We start from the raw sequence: 17,423 nt of genomic DNA on the forward strand, positions 1-17,423 counted from the left end.
CAAGAATCTCAAGCACAAGAAATTAGTTCTAGTCAAAATAATGTGAGACTCCAAAAGAGGACCTGAATACACAAAAGAGCTTGAATCTGAAATGAAAAAGAAATATCTATAGTCATTTTAGTAGATCTCGAGGACGAGTTCTAAAATAAGGTGGGGAGGATATAACAACCCTCGATAAAACCGATACCCTAATATATTTCAAAATGTACCAATATGTCTTTATATGCACCCCGTATGTAGAAACCGAGCCCTAAAATAGATTATAATATAGAAAATAAATAAAAACCATAAAAATTAAGTTGAGGCGGGCCGCATGGGACCTCACCTCAACTTAACGCGGGCCGCGCGAGGATGAAACCGGACTTCGCCAAAATCATTAGTTGACGCGGGTCGCGTACAAGTTCGTTTAAGTTAACGCGGGCCGCGAGTGTCTCAAATGGTGGCGCAGCCCGGTGATGACACGTGTCATCATTGTGGTGGACCTACGCATCGAATCAGCTAAGCTACGCTTTGACCGCACGTTGACGCGGGCCGCGTAAGGTCTAGCCTTACTTAACGCGGGCCGCGAGAAAGTCAAGATCAGGCCCTATAAATAGAACGCATCGGATTTCACTTTCCATCGTTCATTTCTTTCTTTCTCTCTTAATTTCTGAATAGTAGAAGTAATACCCGGGCATTATACCCCCTAAATTAGCGAAGCTCTGCCTCGTTGTAAGTATCATAACCCTTGGATACGTATTAGATACGCTGCCCGATTGATCTAGGGTTCCGTAACGGCTGTCGTGGTTCTGCCCGACGTAGTCGTTGGAATGCCGTCTCGGGGAGGGTATTACTAATGTTAAAATGGGTTATTATACTAACACACGTGCATTTGTGTAAATTATAGATGATTCCCAGGAAATCACTACTGAAAACCCTAAAATAGCAATGTGAGTAACGTCGCCTTCAAAAGAGGGGCCTACTACAATAACTAAGATAATCTCTTAAACAAGTGCAAAAGTGCGAAAATAATCAAAGGTTATACTAATACACGAGTCGGATCCGAGTGATTCATATTGTCTATCTGTTTTTATTTTTATTTTATTTTTCAGCATTTAGTTAGTTTTATTTTTCTTAGTTTAAAATCTTTTTCTAACATTTTGATTTGATTAGACGTTGAGGATAAACCGGTACTAAAAGCTCCTGTGTCCTTGGACGACCTCGGTATCTTACTAACACTGTACTACGTCCACGATGGGTGCACTTGCCCATATGTGTGTTTAGTGTTAGTAAATATCGTGTTTTATAAATTTAAAACTTGGCTAAAAAGTGTAAAAAGGGCTTAAAATATACCAAACCGTTCCCTTAACCCCCGACCAGGTAGCCAACATACCTCCATATAGACCGTGGAGATATGAATGGTGAAAATCTTTTATTTTATATAGACAATAAAATAATGCCAAGACACCACGGAAAAACGATAAGAAAGAATCACCTTCAATATAAGAAACTAGTAATTAAAGTCATTAATACAAAACCAATTAAAAAGTGCAAAAGATTAAAAATAAAAAGTATTACACTAAACACTTGTCTTCACCAAGTGATGTAAGAGACTTAGGCAAACATGGATTTTGATTGTCAAGAACTCTTACGATCAATCTTTGATCCTGAGACGACTCACACACTCTATGATGGACAATGGATGATGGTGTTGTGATGTTGGTGGGTGGTGGGTGAAGTGTGAGAGAGGTGGTGTGCTAAGGGATGAGTTGCAAGAGCTCCAAACACTTCTATTTATAGGCTGAACAGAAGCTCGGGCACGGCCCCGTGCCCGCTGGGCACGGCCCCGTGTCCATCTGACACTCTCTTTCTGCATTAATTGTAATTCGCAATTACAATAAATGCCCATGCAGGAAGTTGACCATGCCCCCGTGTCCGCTGGGTATGGCCCCGTGGTGGGCAGTAGAAGCTTCTATGGGTTTGTCTTTTCTGCTGCTTCTTGGGCACGGCCCCGTGCTCAGTCGTGCTCACTGAGCACGGGGTGTGTTCAGTCTTCTGTCTTCTTTGTTTTGCTTGGGAAGATGCTGTCGGGGGGTCGGGCATATCACTTTTGTTTCCTTTTCTTGTATTTATGTTAGATTTGGCTGTCTTTTTGCTTCTTTTGTTATTTTGAGCTCATTTAATCCTGAAAATATAAAAGGAAGACAAAAGCACACTTTTTCCAACATTAGTACTAAAAAAGGGTTAGTTTTAAGCCACAATTGATGTGATTTATATGTTACATTTTGTGCACATCACACTACATAACCACTTATTCAATCGCTATGGTTTTTTTTTTTTTTTTTTTTGAAAGGAAAACTTCATTAAAGAACACCCAAGCCCGAAGACCGAGCCGGGAAACAAAACAACTAAAAAATTACATATTTACATCAATCCGACCACGAAATAGGATTGTTCCTGATTCTATGTTTAAACCACAAAAACCCCAAAGATCTTACTTCACTAAAAATCACTTCCACCTTGACCTCCTTCCCTGAAAAAATGGTGTTGTTACGCGCTAACCAAATACACCAACAGGCCACTCAAATGATGCCTTGAAGAACCAACTTTTCCTCAGCCTTGTAGATCCCGGATTTATGGAGTTCCAACAAGTCACGGAACGAGAACGCAAAGATAGGAGGAATACGACACCAGTTACTCACTTTCTGCCATAAGACCGAAGCAACCAAGCACGAGGTGAACAAATGATCTGCACTCTCCTCCTCGGAACGGCAAAGGGGGCATAAACCATCACCAACAGCTATACCCCTCCTTCGAAGCGCATCCGCGGTGGGGATTCTACCCATTTCCGCTCTCCAAACAAAGACATCGCACTTAATCGGGACCCATTTGCACCAATCTAATACGAAGTTGTTGTGATCAGCCCTTCTCTCCAATAACCTCCGTACCGAGTTGACAGAAAACAAACCCGAGCTATCACCTAGCCACTTCCACGAGTCCGGTCTGTTATTCAAAGAAACCAAAGCAAGCTCCGAGAGTAAAGCATTCAATTCGGCAACTTCAACCAAACAATCCGGATCGTGCTTCAACAGCCAAACACACTGCACCCGGTCACTAACCGAACAAGTTTTAACCATTTCCAGCGCAAAGATACGATACATATTGAAACCATTTGTCATATATCCCTCAATTATTTGAATCAGTAGGTCACATGGTTAATCAAAATGAGGCAGCTTTTTCGTGTTTTTCCTTTATACTATCTCTCAGTCTTAATATGTTAATGTTACAAAATTGTTTAATCACTATAAACAATACATGGATGTGATTTTACGGGGTTGTTATTTCTTGAGTTTTGTCTAGTCAAACTATAAAAATTGGAACTTGTAAATTTGGTTTGATATTGTTTCACATAATTTAAGAATCGAGTACATATTCAAGTAATGTTAATTTATATCCAGAAAACGAAAAGAATAATTAACCAAACATGAGAACCAAGCCGATCTTTAGTAATCAACATCTAAAAACCAAACGGACCCAAATAGGTTTAGATGGTACTAACAAGGAACCCGTTGTGTTGTGCCGGAAGTATATTCAGATGGGTGAACAGGAGGAACTTGTTGCAGAATTCATTTTTTTTTTGTTTTCGGAAGTATATTCAGATGGATGATAATTAAAAGCATAAATAAACTAGGATTTACCCACCGTGTGTTGTGGCGGGGAACCTTCGTACGAACCAAACGGAGTATGAAGCTGCAAAATATAAATGTGTAAAACAACCAAAAATCAATAAAATGTAACAAATAGAAATAAAATGGTGACGTGCCACCTATGACGTGGTGTAGTGACTAGAACGAACAGAAAAATGGTGGTGGTGACGTGGTATTAGGGGTGTTTAAAAAGCTCGCGGCTCGTGACTCGCTCGTAGCGTGTTAGAAAAAAGCTCGCCTCGAAATTGGCTTGGTTGTGAACAAGCCGACTGGCTCAGCCAAGATAGGCCTGGCTCGACTCGTGAGCTCGTGAGCCGGCTTGAATTATTTTTTTATATATATTACTTCAATTTTAAATGTATTAACATTAAATATATTTGAAAGGGGGTTAAAGTGATAATATTTTAAGTTTAACTAATTAAATAACAGATTTTAAAAACAAATAAAAAAATTAATACATATAATATTTTGTCTTTAAAGGTAGAGACATGAGCCATTTTGCCTCCGAGTCTTTAAAGTTAGCGACATGAGTTGGCTCAAACTTTGTACGTCTTATCATGCATCTTTTTGCCTCTATAGTGTATGGTAACGACATGAGCGCTTCTCCGGTGGTTTTAGCCAACAATATGGTCATCCAGATAATGTGTGTATCTAGTACGTCTTATCATGCACCCTTTTGCCTATGTAGTGTTAGAACGAGTGGAATGTCTATTTTGATTATGCCTTGATTTCAAGCTTGAGTTAGAGCATTCACATCCAATTCACTAAAAACAAATACTTTTTCTCTCTCCTTTTCAATATATATTACATTTTTCTTCTCTTTCACTCACAACCACTTTTAATATATATTAAAAAATTATAGTGGGTGAACAGTGTTCCCCCAAATATACAGATGAACAGTAATATTTTCTCTCTCCTCCACTCACAACCACTTTTTATACTCTTTACATTTTAAAAACCCCACACACTACATATGATGGACTGGATGGGAATGCTCTTATAATGTCTTTTACTAATTCATGTGTGATTTTTCATAGGTCAAACCACCATTGGTCCATATGAGAATTGTTACCCCATCATAACCAAAACCTAAAAATGGTTCAAATCCATAACCAAACACCAAAATCAAGAGTCGATGAACTGATGAGAGAGAGTTAGAAAAACACCCCTAGTGAACAACACTAAACAACATACATGTCTCCAAACCAAACGACAACTTAATTTCCATAATTGTGTTTGTATATAATGGGAACTTTAGCCATCCATAAATTTTGAGGATATGATTTGGTACACTATTCCTACGATTCATCCTCAAGAACATGGGCAGAGCTACAAACAACAAAGTTAACCATTAGATTGGGTCCTGTGGCCGAAGGCTCGAAGATCGCTGTCACACACAATCAAGTCATTCACATGAACAAACATCAAATATAAACACATGGATATAAATAATGTGTATCAGTATGCATATAAGAAATATGTATCAAGAGAGAATGGAAAAAAGAGAGAGCTTCTAGTCTTTTAGACATCGGTTGCTTTCTTCTTTATATTAAGAGTAGGCTAAATCTGATGGGCCACACTGGGATAGGTTTCAGCCCGTTAGATCGGGCCACATTGGACAAAGCTCAACCTCAACGTGTTAGTTGATCTATAAATTATAATAGAACCCTTCACAAAAATATAGAAAAATGAAGGTGATAGCAGTCAGTATTTCGTTGGTTGCTAACTTGATGTCGAAGCAAATTTTGTTATAATTGTCACCATGTCCGTCCGTTGTTTAAATCCACCAAAAAATGTTAGTTAGAAAATTGAATGTTCGATGTGATACATGTTAATCAGTGACTTAGGGCTGGCCCTGGGGAGGGCAAAGTGTCGCCTAGGGCCCACTCTCCTCGGGGACTAATCTTTTTATTTTTTTTTTAATAATTATATTTTTTATATATACAAACTTTTTTTTAGATAAAAGACTATAAGTTAGTTTTAAATACTTAATTTGTTTGTTAAATTCATTAACTTTTGATTTTGTTTAGGCCGTTAAACAGGACCCATATCAGTGTCCCAGGGCACATAGAGCAATTGCTAAATTGAAATAGTTTTATTTTCGACCATTGTTTAAACCTACCAAAAAAACGTTATATCACAATAATCTAAGGACTATTTTTGCAAACTACTAATTTGTTCCTGTAAAACGGTTTTAAATATTTTGTGTCGTTCCATCTTTTTCTTCTCCTCCTTAGTCCTCGCTAGGAATCCACCACCAATCTACCCCGGTTAACGACGGTGATTGGTGGCGGAGAACAACGGCTGCATTGGTGGTGCCGGCGTGAATATATATTGAGACATTCAATCCAATTTCGTTCCTACCTACCATATCTGCATTGTTACACACCAATACATTATTGTTGGCTTAGGCTTCAGGTAAAGTTTCCCGTTTCAATTGCATGACATTTCATTTCATTGTCATACGTTTTTTGATTCATTAGTTACATAGGTTGTTAACATGGAAATCATAACGTTTTAAATCCACGTAAAATACTACGTTTTGGATTAATGATTGCAGTTGCATTTTATCGTTAAGAATTGATCGTTTGATAGGTTAAAACCACAAGTGATGGAAAATATACACGAAGAAGTTCTTGTTAACAAAACTGAACCGGTACCTCCTCCATTATTATCTGGTCCATCAACAGCAAATGTTAATCGTCGAAAATGCTGTAGTCTGAACAAAAACAGGTCAACATTGTCGGGAAGAAATTGTTCTATCTCACAAGCCAGGGAATCATGGGACCGGCTTTTTGATGAAGGTTACAGGGCAGATGTTGAGATTCATACGGATAATGATACCATCATCATCTATGCACATGCTAGTATTCTTGTAAGTCAAATTGATTTATAAATTATTATAAAGTTTAACATTGATTCGATTGTTTTGCGCAATAGGGTATTGCCTCGCCTGTTTTCAAAAGCATGTTTAAGAAATCTAGACGCACGCATCACATTTTGATTAATGGGGTCCCGTCAGAGGCTGTTCGCATATTTACTCGGTTCTTGTACTCTTCATGGTATATAGTACTAGTTAGCAAGTGTCTATTACAACTTATATTTGTTCATTATGTATGACTTATGTTTATGCGTTATGTAGCTATGAAGAAGCGGAAATGGAGGAACATATACTATCCCTTTTGGTGCTTTCCCATGCTTTTGCGGTACCCCAACTGAAACAAGAGTGCGAGTATCAACTTGAACACAAATTGCTGAACATGGAAAACGTAGTCGATGTATTTCAGCTCGCAGTACTATGTGACGCTCCTCGACTTAGTATCATCTGCCAGCGGTTTGTTCTAGGGTGCTTCAAAGCAGCATCTTCATCCGCAGGATGGAAGGCGATGAGAGCAAGTCATCCACATATTGAAAAGAAGCTTCTTGAATCCTTAAAGTTTGAAGATCATGTAAGAAGCATATACTGTTTGTTATACATCCATATCGTCGTATGGCTTGTTTTGATTGTTTTTTTTTTTTTTTTTTAATTTTGGCTATTTAGAGACAAAAGGAGATGATGAGAAAGGTGAATGAGAGGAAAGTTTATCTAGAACTATATGAGGCAATGGAAGCACTTGTTCGTATATGCAGAGATGGTCGTAGGCCAAGTGGTGAACATGATCAAGAGCATTGCAAGTATGAGGCTAACAAAGGGCTTGAATCCCTTCTTCAACATTTTTGTGGATGCAAGCTGAGGGTGGCTGGTGGCTGCTCTCATTGCAAAAGAATGAAGCAGCTTTTGGAGTTGCATTCGCGAATCTGTGCTGATTCTGATGTTTGTCGGGTTCCTTTATGCAAGTGCGTAATGTCTATTGAATTACAATACCAAATAAGCGTTTACTTATTTATAAAATTGTTTGAAAACAGGAAGCTTAAGCAGAGGATGATGAAAGAAAACAAGAAGAAGAAAAAGAACAAGGATAAGGACGAGATGAAGTGGAAAATATTGGTGAGGAAAATCATGAGAACGAAGAGCATCACCGGAGCTCCATATTTCACGTTGGCATTGTCATGAGGACGAGGAGGGTGAGCAACCACCATAGCCCATATAGTAATAGAATAAAATTCACAAGTGTCGTCGTTTCGTTTGTATCCATAATCACACACAAGAACAAAAGTATAGCTCATTTTTTGTTCTTGCTTCGATTGTATGTTAAAATCTTTCATGAATCAAGACGGGCGAAGAAACATTGAGGAAGTTGTACCCTTTTAAGTTTAACCTAAGCAACCCAAAAAAAGAGTACATTTTATATTTGCTTAATTGGTTATTTGGTTTGGTAGCTTTTAATAAAAAAAATGTATGCAAGTAGAGGACCAAAATTTCGGGCTTAGAGCATCTAAAACGATGCCATTGTGGCACAGTCCACTGCACCCGAACGAGTTTATTTATAACGACAATTGATGTGAAGGTTGTCCGATTTATGGAGGTCCGGCATTTCAAACCCATTCGGACGAGGATGGTGGCCCCCACTCTCATTTCTCTCTCACAGACACATTAATTTTTTAACTGGTTTTTGTCCGTGTTTGTGGAGGTTTGGTGTTGTGAAAAAATAAGTATTTTTAAAGACGGCTTGAGATCTTGACGGGGTTGGGTATTGTGGATGCAATCAGGCTTCTTTGACAGCAAATGATATGCAACTTTGGGCTTGATGAGAATACGTCCTGGATCGGACTGAACACCATCTACCCCCGGACCGATTACCCGGCGGGCCGAGTCGAACCATAGACACAAGGGTCTGGACGCACAGGACGGACCCAGTCGGAATGATCAACCAATGGAATCTTCCCTAACTAACTTGGGGCCCACAACATTAACTGCCTGATAGCGACTGGTCCGACCCCAACTAACTCGCCATGTCAGCGCACCCAAAAGGTATAAATACCCTTCCAAGGCTTCCAGCAAGGGGTAATCACCACTTTCTCTCTCTAATCTCTCCCTTCTCTTTCACTGACTTATCACTCCTCTCTAAATACTTATTCTCACGTTCGAGTTTGGTCACAAAGAGGCCCCCTCCCTGTGACGAGGCTAACGGTGTGTCTTCTTTCTTGTGATTTTTTAGGTTTTAGCAGAGATCTTCTGAGAGGCTCGTCTTTATCCAGCTCGCACCGACGGGTAATTGAGTGGCTCAACCAGTAACTGGGCTTGGGTTAAATCTGACTCAACCTCTGGCCCGGCCCGTTTATTCATCTTTAGGTCCGTCCAATGAACACTTAAACCCCGAGGTTAGGTGCGGCGGAAAGGGTGTCGCAAAACCCTATATTTTGTTGCTAATTGATTGCTACCATGAAGAAGAAGTCTTTTGTTTTTATTTTTAGCTTCAGTTACTCATCTGTGGTTGGTTGCTCATTCTTCATGTAACGATAAATAAATGCATTACATCTTTTAGGGAGTTGACAGTGGATACATAAGAGCTTTTGGGGATGTTATGTGGATGAAATCTTTATCAGGGTGAGAGGGGCACTCCTCTTTTAGGGGACTTGTTTTTTTATTCAAAAAGGGAAATAACTTGATTGGTTGAAAATCTGGTAGGCCACCCTCTCCCTCTCTCCCTTATGCGGTAACTAGTCCCCGACCTTCCATCCCCTCCATGCGGTGAATGATGATGGCGGCACTCCTCCCCGCGCGGTAACTAGTCCCCGACCCCCCTCCCCGAGAAGTGCCCCGCTCACCCTCAGTCACCTGGTGTGCGGTAAGTGATCTGATCTCCGACATCAATCTTGCACATTTTGTTTTTGATGAAGAAGAGGATCAATTATACAACTTTTAGGATATACATATGGGTTAATTTGGACTTGGGTTATCCAGCTTAGCTTTTTTCATGTGTTAAAAGAAGTGTTAAAAAGAGGAATTGATGGGTCCTGAATCATGATGGGCTGAAAGATAAAAAGAAACGGGTTGTTTTAATAACTTATATAAAGAACTAACTCACTACCTTTTACTTGTCAAGATAATGCTGCTTTTAATTTTTTTGGTTTGACTGACCATCTTAGTTCCTTTCTTTTTTCAGCTCTCAAACCTTTTCTTGTTAAAAGTTAACAATGCTCTTATTTCTTTATAATAAATCAATTAATTCCTATATATTTTTCTATGAATAACTCTTACTTATTAGGATTTCAAAGTTACAATGCATAATTTAAACACATCTATTGAAACTGGACCCTTGATGATCTTCACAAGTTTTAGTCTACATTCATAGTTGTTATTAGTGGAAGTTTTTAATTGATCTTTAGAGATGTTCAAGGGACAAGATTCAGAAACAATGTGTTATTAGTACAGTGAGTGATCCCTTAAGAGATTTAGAATTAGTATGAAGTTAAATATTCCATGTGATGAAAAATAATGCTATACTAAACTACAAATATACCCTTAATAAACATTTATTTTCTTTCATGAACGTATACAAGGAAATAAGATTACTTCAATTATCAGTATGTATTCTATACCACGTTAGAAGACCCATGAAATGCCAAATTTCCACCACCTTCTTCTGCTCAATAAATCATCCATTATTCTCATCATTTTCTCCATCTCGTTGACCATTTGGACTCTAGTATCATGACCTTCTCTTTGTTTTGTTCTATGCTCAAAATAGCAAGATACACCTACATTTGTACAAAATGCATTGGGTCCTATCATGGAGATGAATATGTGCTTTCATCATCTGAACTCATAGTACTATGATGCACGTTATATCGGTCCAAAACTGGTAAAGACGCAGTCGGAGCGATCCTGAATGATCTCGCTGAACCCATCATGGTTCTATCCTGCATTTGACCGACCTCTTTGCAAACACGGTCCAATACGGCTAGGAAATCCCGTACGATCATAAATATTCTGAACGGTTGCGCCCCTTCTCGTGCAGTGTCACCATGGAAATACTCTGTCACGTCTCTCACAGACGCTAACGCCTTACGTTCGTCAATCTTGATTTTCGCAATTTCGATTTCCGCTTCTTTTAAAAACTTTTTCATCGACTCGAAGAAGTTCCCTTGCATATCGGGCTTCTCATGACCCGATATTCTAATCTTCTGCAGCCCTATTTCAAGCTTTGTTACATACCCGCTTAAAACGTCTGAATCCATTCCTGCTGCCTTTTTAACGTTACTTAATTCTCGACTAAGCCCGCCAACAACTTGCAACCCTTGATTCTTTAAACCGTTGCTTTTAGCATCGTGATCTGAGCCTTCTGATCTGATAATCTCTTGAACGACAAAGTGAAGTAATGTTGTCTTCCCGTCTGTTCCTTTTATATCCACTAGTTTTAAAAGCGTGTCGAGTTTAAAAGCTGTAGCTTCACCGCGATTAGTACCAACATTCATTCGATTACCCGTTCGTAAAACAGCTTCTAGAAGTTTAAGGAACAGACGACTGTTCTTCAACTCCTCACTCGCTTCCTGATAGAAATTTGTATATAATTGAACGAACAACATAACTAAAAGTATCGAATTATGGAACGTGTTAGCAAATATGAAATACCTCTAGTGTTAAAAAGGAAGTCCTGAGGTATTTGACTTCTGTTTCAAAGTTTGCTCTGTAAAGCATAGCTTCAACTCGTTTGAATGCAAATGGTATATCAAGTATTGCCTTTAGAAACCTCTCTGCCGACCCTAATTTCGACACGTCACCTTTATAATCTCGAAGTTTGATCTCTTCTTCTTTGGTTGGTGCCATCTTTACCAGTGTTTCTAATAGCTCAGCACCTAACCCTTCTGGGTTTCCTGTTATATAGTATAATACCCACTAAACTTGTTAAACTAAACATCAAAATTATTTATAAAAGTTACAAAATTTGTGAATAAGTACCATCTAGAAGTGCATCAGAGACTTCGTCCCTGGTTACATTCAGTGCTCTTAGTAGAATGGCAATGTTTTGTGACTTTTTTGGATCCAAGACTCTGTTTTCCTTTACAACCGGAGGTAGAACCGATCTACGGGTCTCTTCTTTTTTCACTGGACCACTCGAGTTGCATCCGAAAAGGGATTCCATCATGTCCTCATTTAATCTACACATCAAAGGGATAATCATACACATTATACGTTAATTAATCTTCTAACGAAAATGATGTGCTTCTAGTGTATGTATACTTACTGAAAAGAGCTCGATTTTAACTGATCCCACACGGTTGCTCTATCGGAAGTTGCTCGTACTTTGTCCCAATGTAGAGGCTTCAGCTTCGGTTTCAATCCATCTGCATCATCAGCTTCAACACCATTGCTGTTCACTTCCTCCAATGGTTTTTCTTTCACAATTCCAGGGATCACTTTAGGACTAATACTCCTTGATTCCGGCATTGCCACTTGCTGACTACCAGCCGGTCTCACCGGCGAAATTCCCATCTTCTGTTGTGCTGGAAGCGGCGGTGGGGGCGGTGGGGGCGGTGGTGGTGGGGGCGGCGGTGGTGGAGGAGCTACTTTAGCCCTTTTTGGAGACTGATTACTAACTGTATGCAAACGTGTCATATCCGGTGCAGGTGGTGCTGCAAATTGGGTTCTTCTGGGCCCATATGTTATTGCTAACGGCTGCGTGTACTCCGTAGACGGCGGAGACATTGGCGGCCGTGGCGGCAGCTGCAGCTGAGCATTCCGTTTCCTCTCCGGTGAAGAAGAAACCGAAAGTCGGGACCTCGGTGAAGTTCTTTTCGAATGCGGTTCAATTCTTTGTTGGATCACCGATCGACAACTATTCCCATTCCCATTCCCATTACCGGAATTAACCCGTTTTGATTTATTCGAATTCGAATTGGCATCCTCAGTGCTAGCATTTGATCCATGAGGGGTATAATAATCATTACCTTCATCATCCGAAGACGACGACATTGCCGGCGGAGAAGTGATGACCGGCGGCGGCTGGGGTTTGTTCAACGGCGGAAGTGGTTGAAGATCAGGGCTGGGCCTGTACCTCTCCGATGCTTTAACCGAGCTCAGTTTATGATACGGTGAAGTTATCGGTGGCCCATTGGGCTCACTGACGGATCTCGGTGGCTCAACGGTGCCAATGTATAAAAAAGTAGACGGTGGTATATTATCTTCATGATTATTATTATTCCGGTTACGTCCGCCCACAAGCTTTTGAGTGTCATTTGAATGTTTAGACTTGTGTTTGTAAACATAGAATGCTAATGCTGACAGCATTCCTAAAGTTACAAGCCCAACTGAAATTGCAACCGCTATTTTCTTACCGGGTTTGGTGGGTGGTTGTGGGGCAATGGGATGTGACGGTACGTTGTTGTTGTTGTTATTGTTGGTAGTGGTGATGGTGGTGGTGTCGGAACCGACCAGTGGTGGGGCAGGGGTGGTGGGTGTCGGTGGTGGTTGTAATTGGGCCTGATCTGGGGTGGGCCCATTTGGGTTTTCGTTGAAGAAAGGCTGGTCTGGGGTGGTGGTGGTGGCAGGCGGTGGTAAGGGTGGTGGGAGTTGGGTGTCCGGTGGTGGTTCAGAACTGACCGGAAAAAGTGGCTGGTGGAGAATTCTTCTAGTGGGTTGGGCGGTGAGTAAGGTTAAAAAAGAAAAGATAAAAAGGAGTCGTCTCATAGTGTTTGCTAATGAGGATTGTGTGTTTTGGTCACACGGTTCATGTTTGTTTTCTTCTCTAGTGTCATTAAGATTAGCAACTGTGTGTTTTGGTGTGAGTGTGTGTGAGAGAGAGAGAGAGAGTAAAGAAAGAAGAGAAGAATTTTGAAGCTTCTTTGATCTGCAAGATCTGGATGCTATATCACCGTTGGGGGAAGAAGGTTATGGTGATTGAATGACGTCAGCAAGACTAGCACTTTTTTTTTTCTTTTTCTATATATAGAAAAATCTAGTGTATTGTGGATTTGTGGGTAGGTAGGTACAAGTGGTTGCAGCAGTGTTACTGCCCTTGGGAATTTTTGGTCTGGAATTAAGGGGAAATTAATGGTTGGACTTTATTGAATTGTTTTTTTTTTTTTGAACGGCCAACGAATCCTCCAAATGGGCTACTGGCGAAATTCACCACATCGGGATACACTCGCCTTCCGAACCGGGGAAAACCCTCACCTAGGGCCGAAGCCTGTGAACACTCGCCCGAAGGCACGACAGTGCGGTGAGGTAAAACCCGCTCAGTTCAAGGATCGAACTAGCGATCGCCGCCTACTCGCCTAGTCTCCCATCATCACCAGGTGCCGCAGAAACTAAATGCTAGGGGCAGGAATTGAACTTGGGTCACTTGGAACACAAGGTCTCTCCCTTACCACTCCACCACTAGCTCATTGTATTTATTGAATTGTTTTTAATAAGGTGTTGATGGTAATGGAGAACCTAACTTATTATTATTACTGTTTTTGGGGTAAACACAACAACGAAGATAATACCACATGTAAATGGTAATTAACTTAAATATGTATTTAAGCTTTCTAAAATACATTCTATCAATTGATGAATTATATAATGTATCTAGGGTAATGTTACGTTATGTTTGGATCAGAGTTCTCTTTAAAACAATCTTTCTATTTTTTGGGATAGTTGTAAGGTTTTTCTATATGTTACACTTTACAGATTCAACCAATAGCTTCGTAATTTACGAGAGTTACTCGGTATGGTTGTATCTAATATAAATTTTTTTGATATCAACTTTTAGATTACGTTGAATAAATATATTGATGTTAAGAAAAAGTTGTAATTAAAGGGTAAATTGAATGGTGATATTGATATGAAAGTGTCACGTGGAATGCAATAGGCACCGACTGTATCTTTTGGGGTACATGGCCACGTCAATTTAAGCATCTTACCTTTGCTTTTCTCCTTTGCCAACCCCTCAATGTTTTGCTTTTCCCAATTCCTTACCCTCGGGATACACAAACTAAAACACCTGCTCATGATTTTGCTCTTTATTTATATAATAAAATAAAATTAATTTAAAGTTTGTAAACTATAATACACTGTATTACACAAATGATACATATTTTGGATCTCCTTTTCAACTTTAACTAAGATGCAGATTTAGTCTCCTCATTTAATATGTTTGGTGTATAGGACTGGCATACGTTAAATGTGATTGTTATATTGATGTAGAATTACAATTTTATCATAAGAAAATATATATGAATAAAAAGGTAACTATTAATACCTTAAACCGGCTTGCTCTTTCTTCCCTAAAAGAGAATCAACAAAGATACACTCTTCCTCTTCTAATGGTACAAAATCTGTATAGAACTCAAATTCAGACTAGTTTACAACTTATACGTAGGTCACTATATGAAGGGGTATGGTCCCAGATCTCGCGTCAGTATTGACCGCGAGTGACCATTACCCTTATCAAAACTCCCACTAGCTAACAACCTACTTGTGCCCATGTGGGAACGCGTCGGCACAAGGGTTGAATCCAATCCATCTAGTAACGAAGGAGGACTTACATGGAACATAAGAACGGTAGAGTGATGCGACATAGCATCACATCTGGTGTATGAAAACGGAAGTATTCACAGCGATGCGGCGTCGCACCGCATCCAGTGAACACTTCTATCAATACAAGAAAGCCTTACCTTAGGCACAGAAGAAGATGAACGTAACGGTGCGGCTGACACCGCACCATACGGGCATTTTCGTCACGACAAGGGATGCAGGCAAGACGACGATGCGGCTAGCACCGCATCTCGCGTATTCCTTGATCACAGGTAGGAGACGCGGTAACTTCAGATATTACCGCACGTAGCGATGCGGCTTGCACCGCATCCTATACATTCAACAAGTGGGACTGACACCACAGTGCAAGTGGCACCAATGACAGTTTCCTGTCAGAGCTACGTAAGCAATGAACTGACGTGACGTAACCTCCACCACCGACAAGCCTGACACACCTGCAAAGGTGCAGCACGTCGTCAGTCCATCCATCATCATCCTCCTTCGCTCCTCGGCTATAAATACCAACCCCAAACCAGGTTTGAGGTATCTCCTCACAACTCTCTCACTACTACTACTATCTTACTTTGCTTCCCAAGCAAACTACTGATTCTCACGCCGGAGAGTGGTAACAAGGAGCACCCCCCACCCCATCCTCCTTGTTACGAGTCACGGCTTGTTTCCTTGTGCAGGAGATCAACCACCGGTGATCCAGCCAGCGATCCTCGAGAGGAAGGGATTAACCCTTCTTGACGAGACCAGTGCGTTAACCCTGCCCGGTTAACCATTGTTTCATCATTGGCGCCCACCGCTACTCTTAGCAGTTTCTAAACCATCCTTTCCCTCTCTCACGATCATGACTGATCACCAAAACAACATTGCGGATAACCAAAATCCCCCAATCCCACCTCCGGTAGGGGTCAATGCCTCGACCTCACAACCCGGACACATCGGCACGTCCACACAAAGGAGTCCCTCCTTTATGTTTGGACATGACTTATCACAATTCCCATCTGTGATCCCACCAGGCATGACCGTTCATACCTGGTACGAGCAGCAGGCAGCCACGCTGACCGCAGCATACAACCGCGCTTGTACTGAAGCGAATATACGAGCTGGGCTTCCCCCAGCACCGCACACCCCTGTTGAGCGTATTTTACAATACGACGGCAGGATACATTCACGCCCGGCTTCAAGAAGCCGACGTGAAGAACGGGGATCGTCTTACTGTTCGGTCCACACCCTCAACGAGGACGATTCCTCATACGGGTCCCACACCAGAGGACCGGTACATACCCGCCTTGGCCCCCATGGCGAGGACAGGAGGCGATCAGCCTCCCGACGCGGCCCAGGCATTCAGAGCCGATTGGGCCCGCAACCATACACCGAAGGGTACGGTCATACCGACCCTGACGACCATAGCTACCGCGGTGATTCGCATGACACCAGCAGCAGACCGGGAGGACGCAACTATGTTCCTCCCAGTCACCCCCGCAACACATACCTTAGGGCGGCAAAGCGCCCTGCGAACGAGCCATACAGGCCAAAGGCAGCGGCCGAAAATTCCAAGTTCGGCACGCGGATTGCCAACGCCCATGTCACCACGACAAAGTTCCCATTCAACGTTGGGAAATACAGTGGTTCGACCGACCCGGACGACCACATAAACATCTTCATGGGCGCGGGCATCAACGGCCAGTGGGATGAACCCACTTGGTGTAATTTTTTCCCCCAGACCCTTACGGGCCTGGCCAGGGCATGGTTCGATTCTTTGCCAGTGGGATCACTGGATTCATTCGAGGATTTGCGTACCAAGTTCCTCGCCCATTTTTGCCAGCAGCGACGCCACGAACGAGATTCGTTGGACGTCATGAACATCTGGCGAAGGGACGACGAATCGCTCGAAGCATTCGTCGTCCGATATAATAAAGAGTGCCTGGAGATAGGTGACGTGGCAGACCAGATGGCACGAAACCATTTCATCCGGGTCGTCAAAGACAGAGAGATGATCATGACCATCTCTGGCAAGGAGGGCTTGCCCAAAAAATGGGAAAATGTCATGACCGCGGTCACGACATATGCCCAGACACAGCGGTCACTTGAACCGCATGTGACAAAGGCAAAGCCTCAAGCCGAAACATCCCACCAAGGGTCCAAGCGTAACAATAAACGCAACCGGGACGTTGGAAATCGCGATATTTCCAAACCGTACTTCCCGCGAACCAACACGTTCGACCCTAAAAACTACAACCCCGCCCGAGACAGTCGGGCGTCAAAAAAAGATTCTCGGGACCGCAACTGGACCGAGATCACCATGTCGCCAAGTGAGGTCCTCCTTG

The 17,423-nt window shown here is 41.6% G+C and overlaps 2 protein-coding genes across 2 annotated transcripts; one reads left to right on the top strand and one right to left on the bottom strand.

Annotated features, from left to right (window-relative positions):
• Positions 1–5,863: 5,863 nt before the first annotated feature.
• On the top strand, positions 5,864–7,869 carry LOC118486670 (BTB/POZ and TAZ domain-containing protein 4-like). Its single transcript, XM_035983287.1, has 6 exons — positions 5,864–6,104; positions 6,282–6,561; positions 6,627–6,748; positions 6,829–7,135; positions 7,228–7,523; positions 7,593–7,869. The coding sequence occupies exons 2-6, from the start codon at positions 6,298–6,300 to the stop codon at positions 7,738–7,740; spliced, it is 1,137 nt and encodes a 378-aa protein (XP_035839180.1). The 5' UTR covers positions 5,864–6,104; positions 6,282–6,297; the 3' UTR covers positions 7,741–7,869.
• A 2,159-nt stretch (positions 7,870–10,028) lies between these two features.
• LOC110927017 (formin-like protein 6) lies at positions 10,029–13,640 on the bottom strand. Its single transcript, XM_022170612.2, has 4 exons — positions 11,816–13,640; positions 11,530–11,729; positions 11,203–11,444; positions 10,029–11,120 (listed from the first exon to the last, which is right to left on the bottom strand). The coding sequence occupies exons 1-4, from the start codon at positions 13,255–13,257 to the stop codon at positions 10,359–10,361; spliced, it is 2,646 nt and encodes an 881-aa protein (XP_022026304.1). The 5' UTR covers positions 13,258–13,640; the 3' UTR covers positions 10,029–10,358.
• Between the last annotated feature and the right edge of the window lie 3,783 nt (positions 13,641–17,423).

The sequence above is a fragment of the Helianthus annuus genome, chromosome 14, assembly GCF_002127325.2.
Source record: "Helianthus annuus cultivar XRQ/B chromosome 14, HanXRQr2.0-SUNRISE, whole genome shotgun sequence".
In the NCBI taxonomy this organism is placed as follows: Eukaryota; Viridiplantae; Streptophyta; class Magnoliopsida; order Asterales; family Asteraceae; genus Helianthus; species Helianthus annuus.

Excerpts from the sequence above, each read along its gene's own strand:
- LOC118486670 (XM_035983287.1), top strand. The coding sequence starts at position 6,298 with ATGGAAAATATACACGAAGAAGTTCTTGTTAACAAAACTGAACCGGTA. Across the intron at positions 6,562-6,626 it reads ATGCACATGCTAGTATTCTT|GGTATTGCCTCGCCTGTTTT; the intron begins GTAAGTCAAATT and ends TTTGCGCAATAG. Across the intron at positions 6,749-6,828 it reads CGGTTCTTGTACTCTTCATG|CTATGAAGAAGCGGAAATGG; the intron begins GTATATAGTACT and ends TGCGTTATGTAG.
- LOC110927017 (XM_022170612.2), bottom strand. The coding sequence starts at position 13,257 with ATGAGACGACTCCTTTTTATCTTTTCTTTTTTAACCTTACTCACCGCC. Across the intron at positions 11,445-11,529 it reads CTCTGATGCACTTCTAGATG|GAAACCCAGAAGGGTTAGGT; the intron begins GTACTTATTCAC and ends ACTATATAACAG. Across the intron at positions 11,121-11,202 it reads CTTCCTTTTTAACACTAGAG|GAAGCGAGTGAGGAGTTGAA; the intron begins GTATTTCATATT and ends AATTTCTATCAG.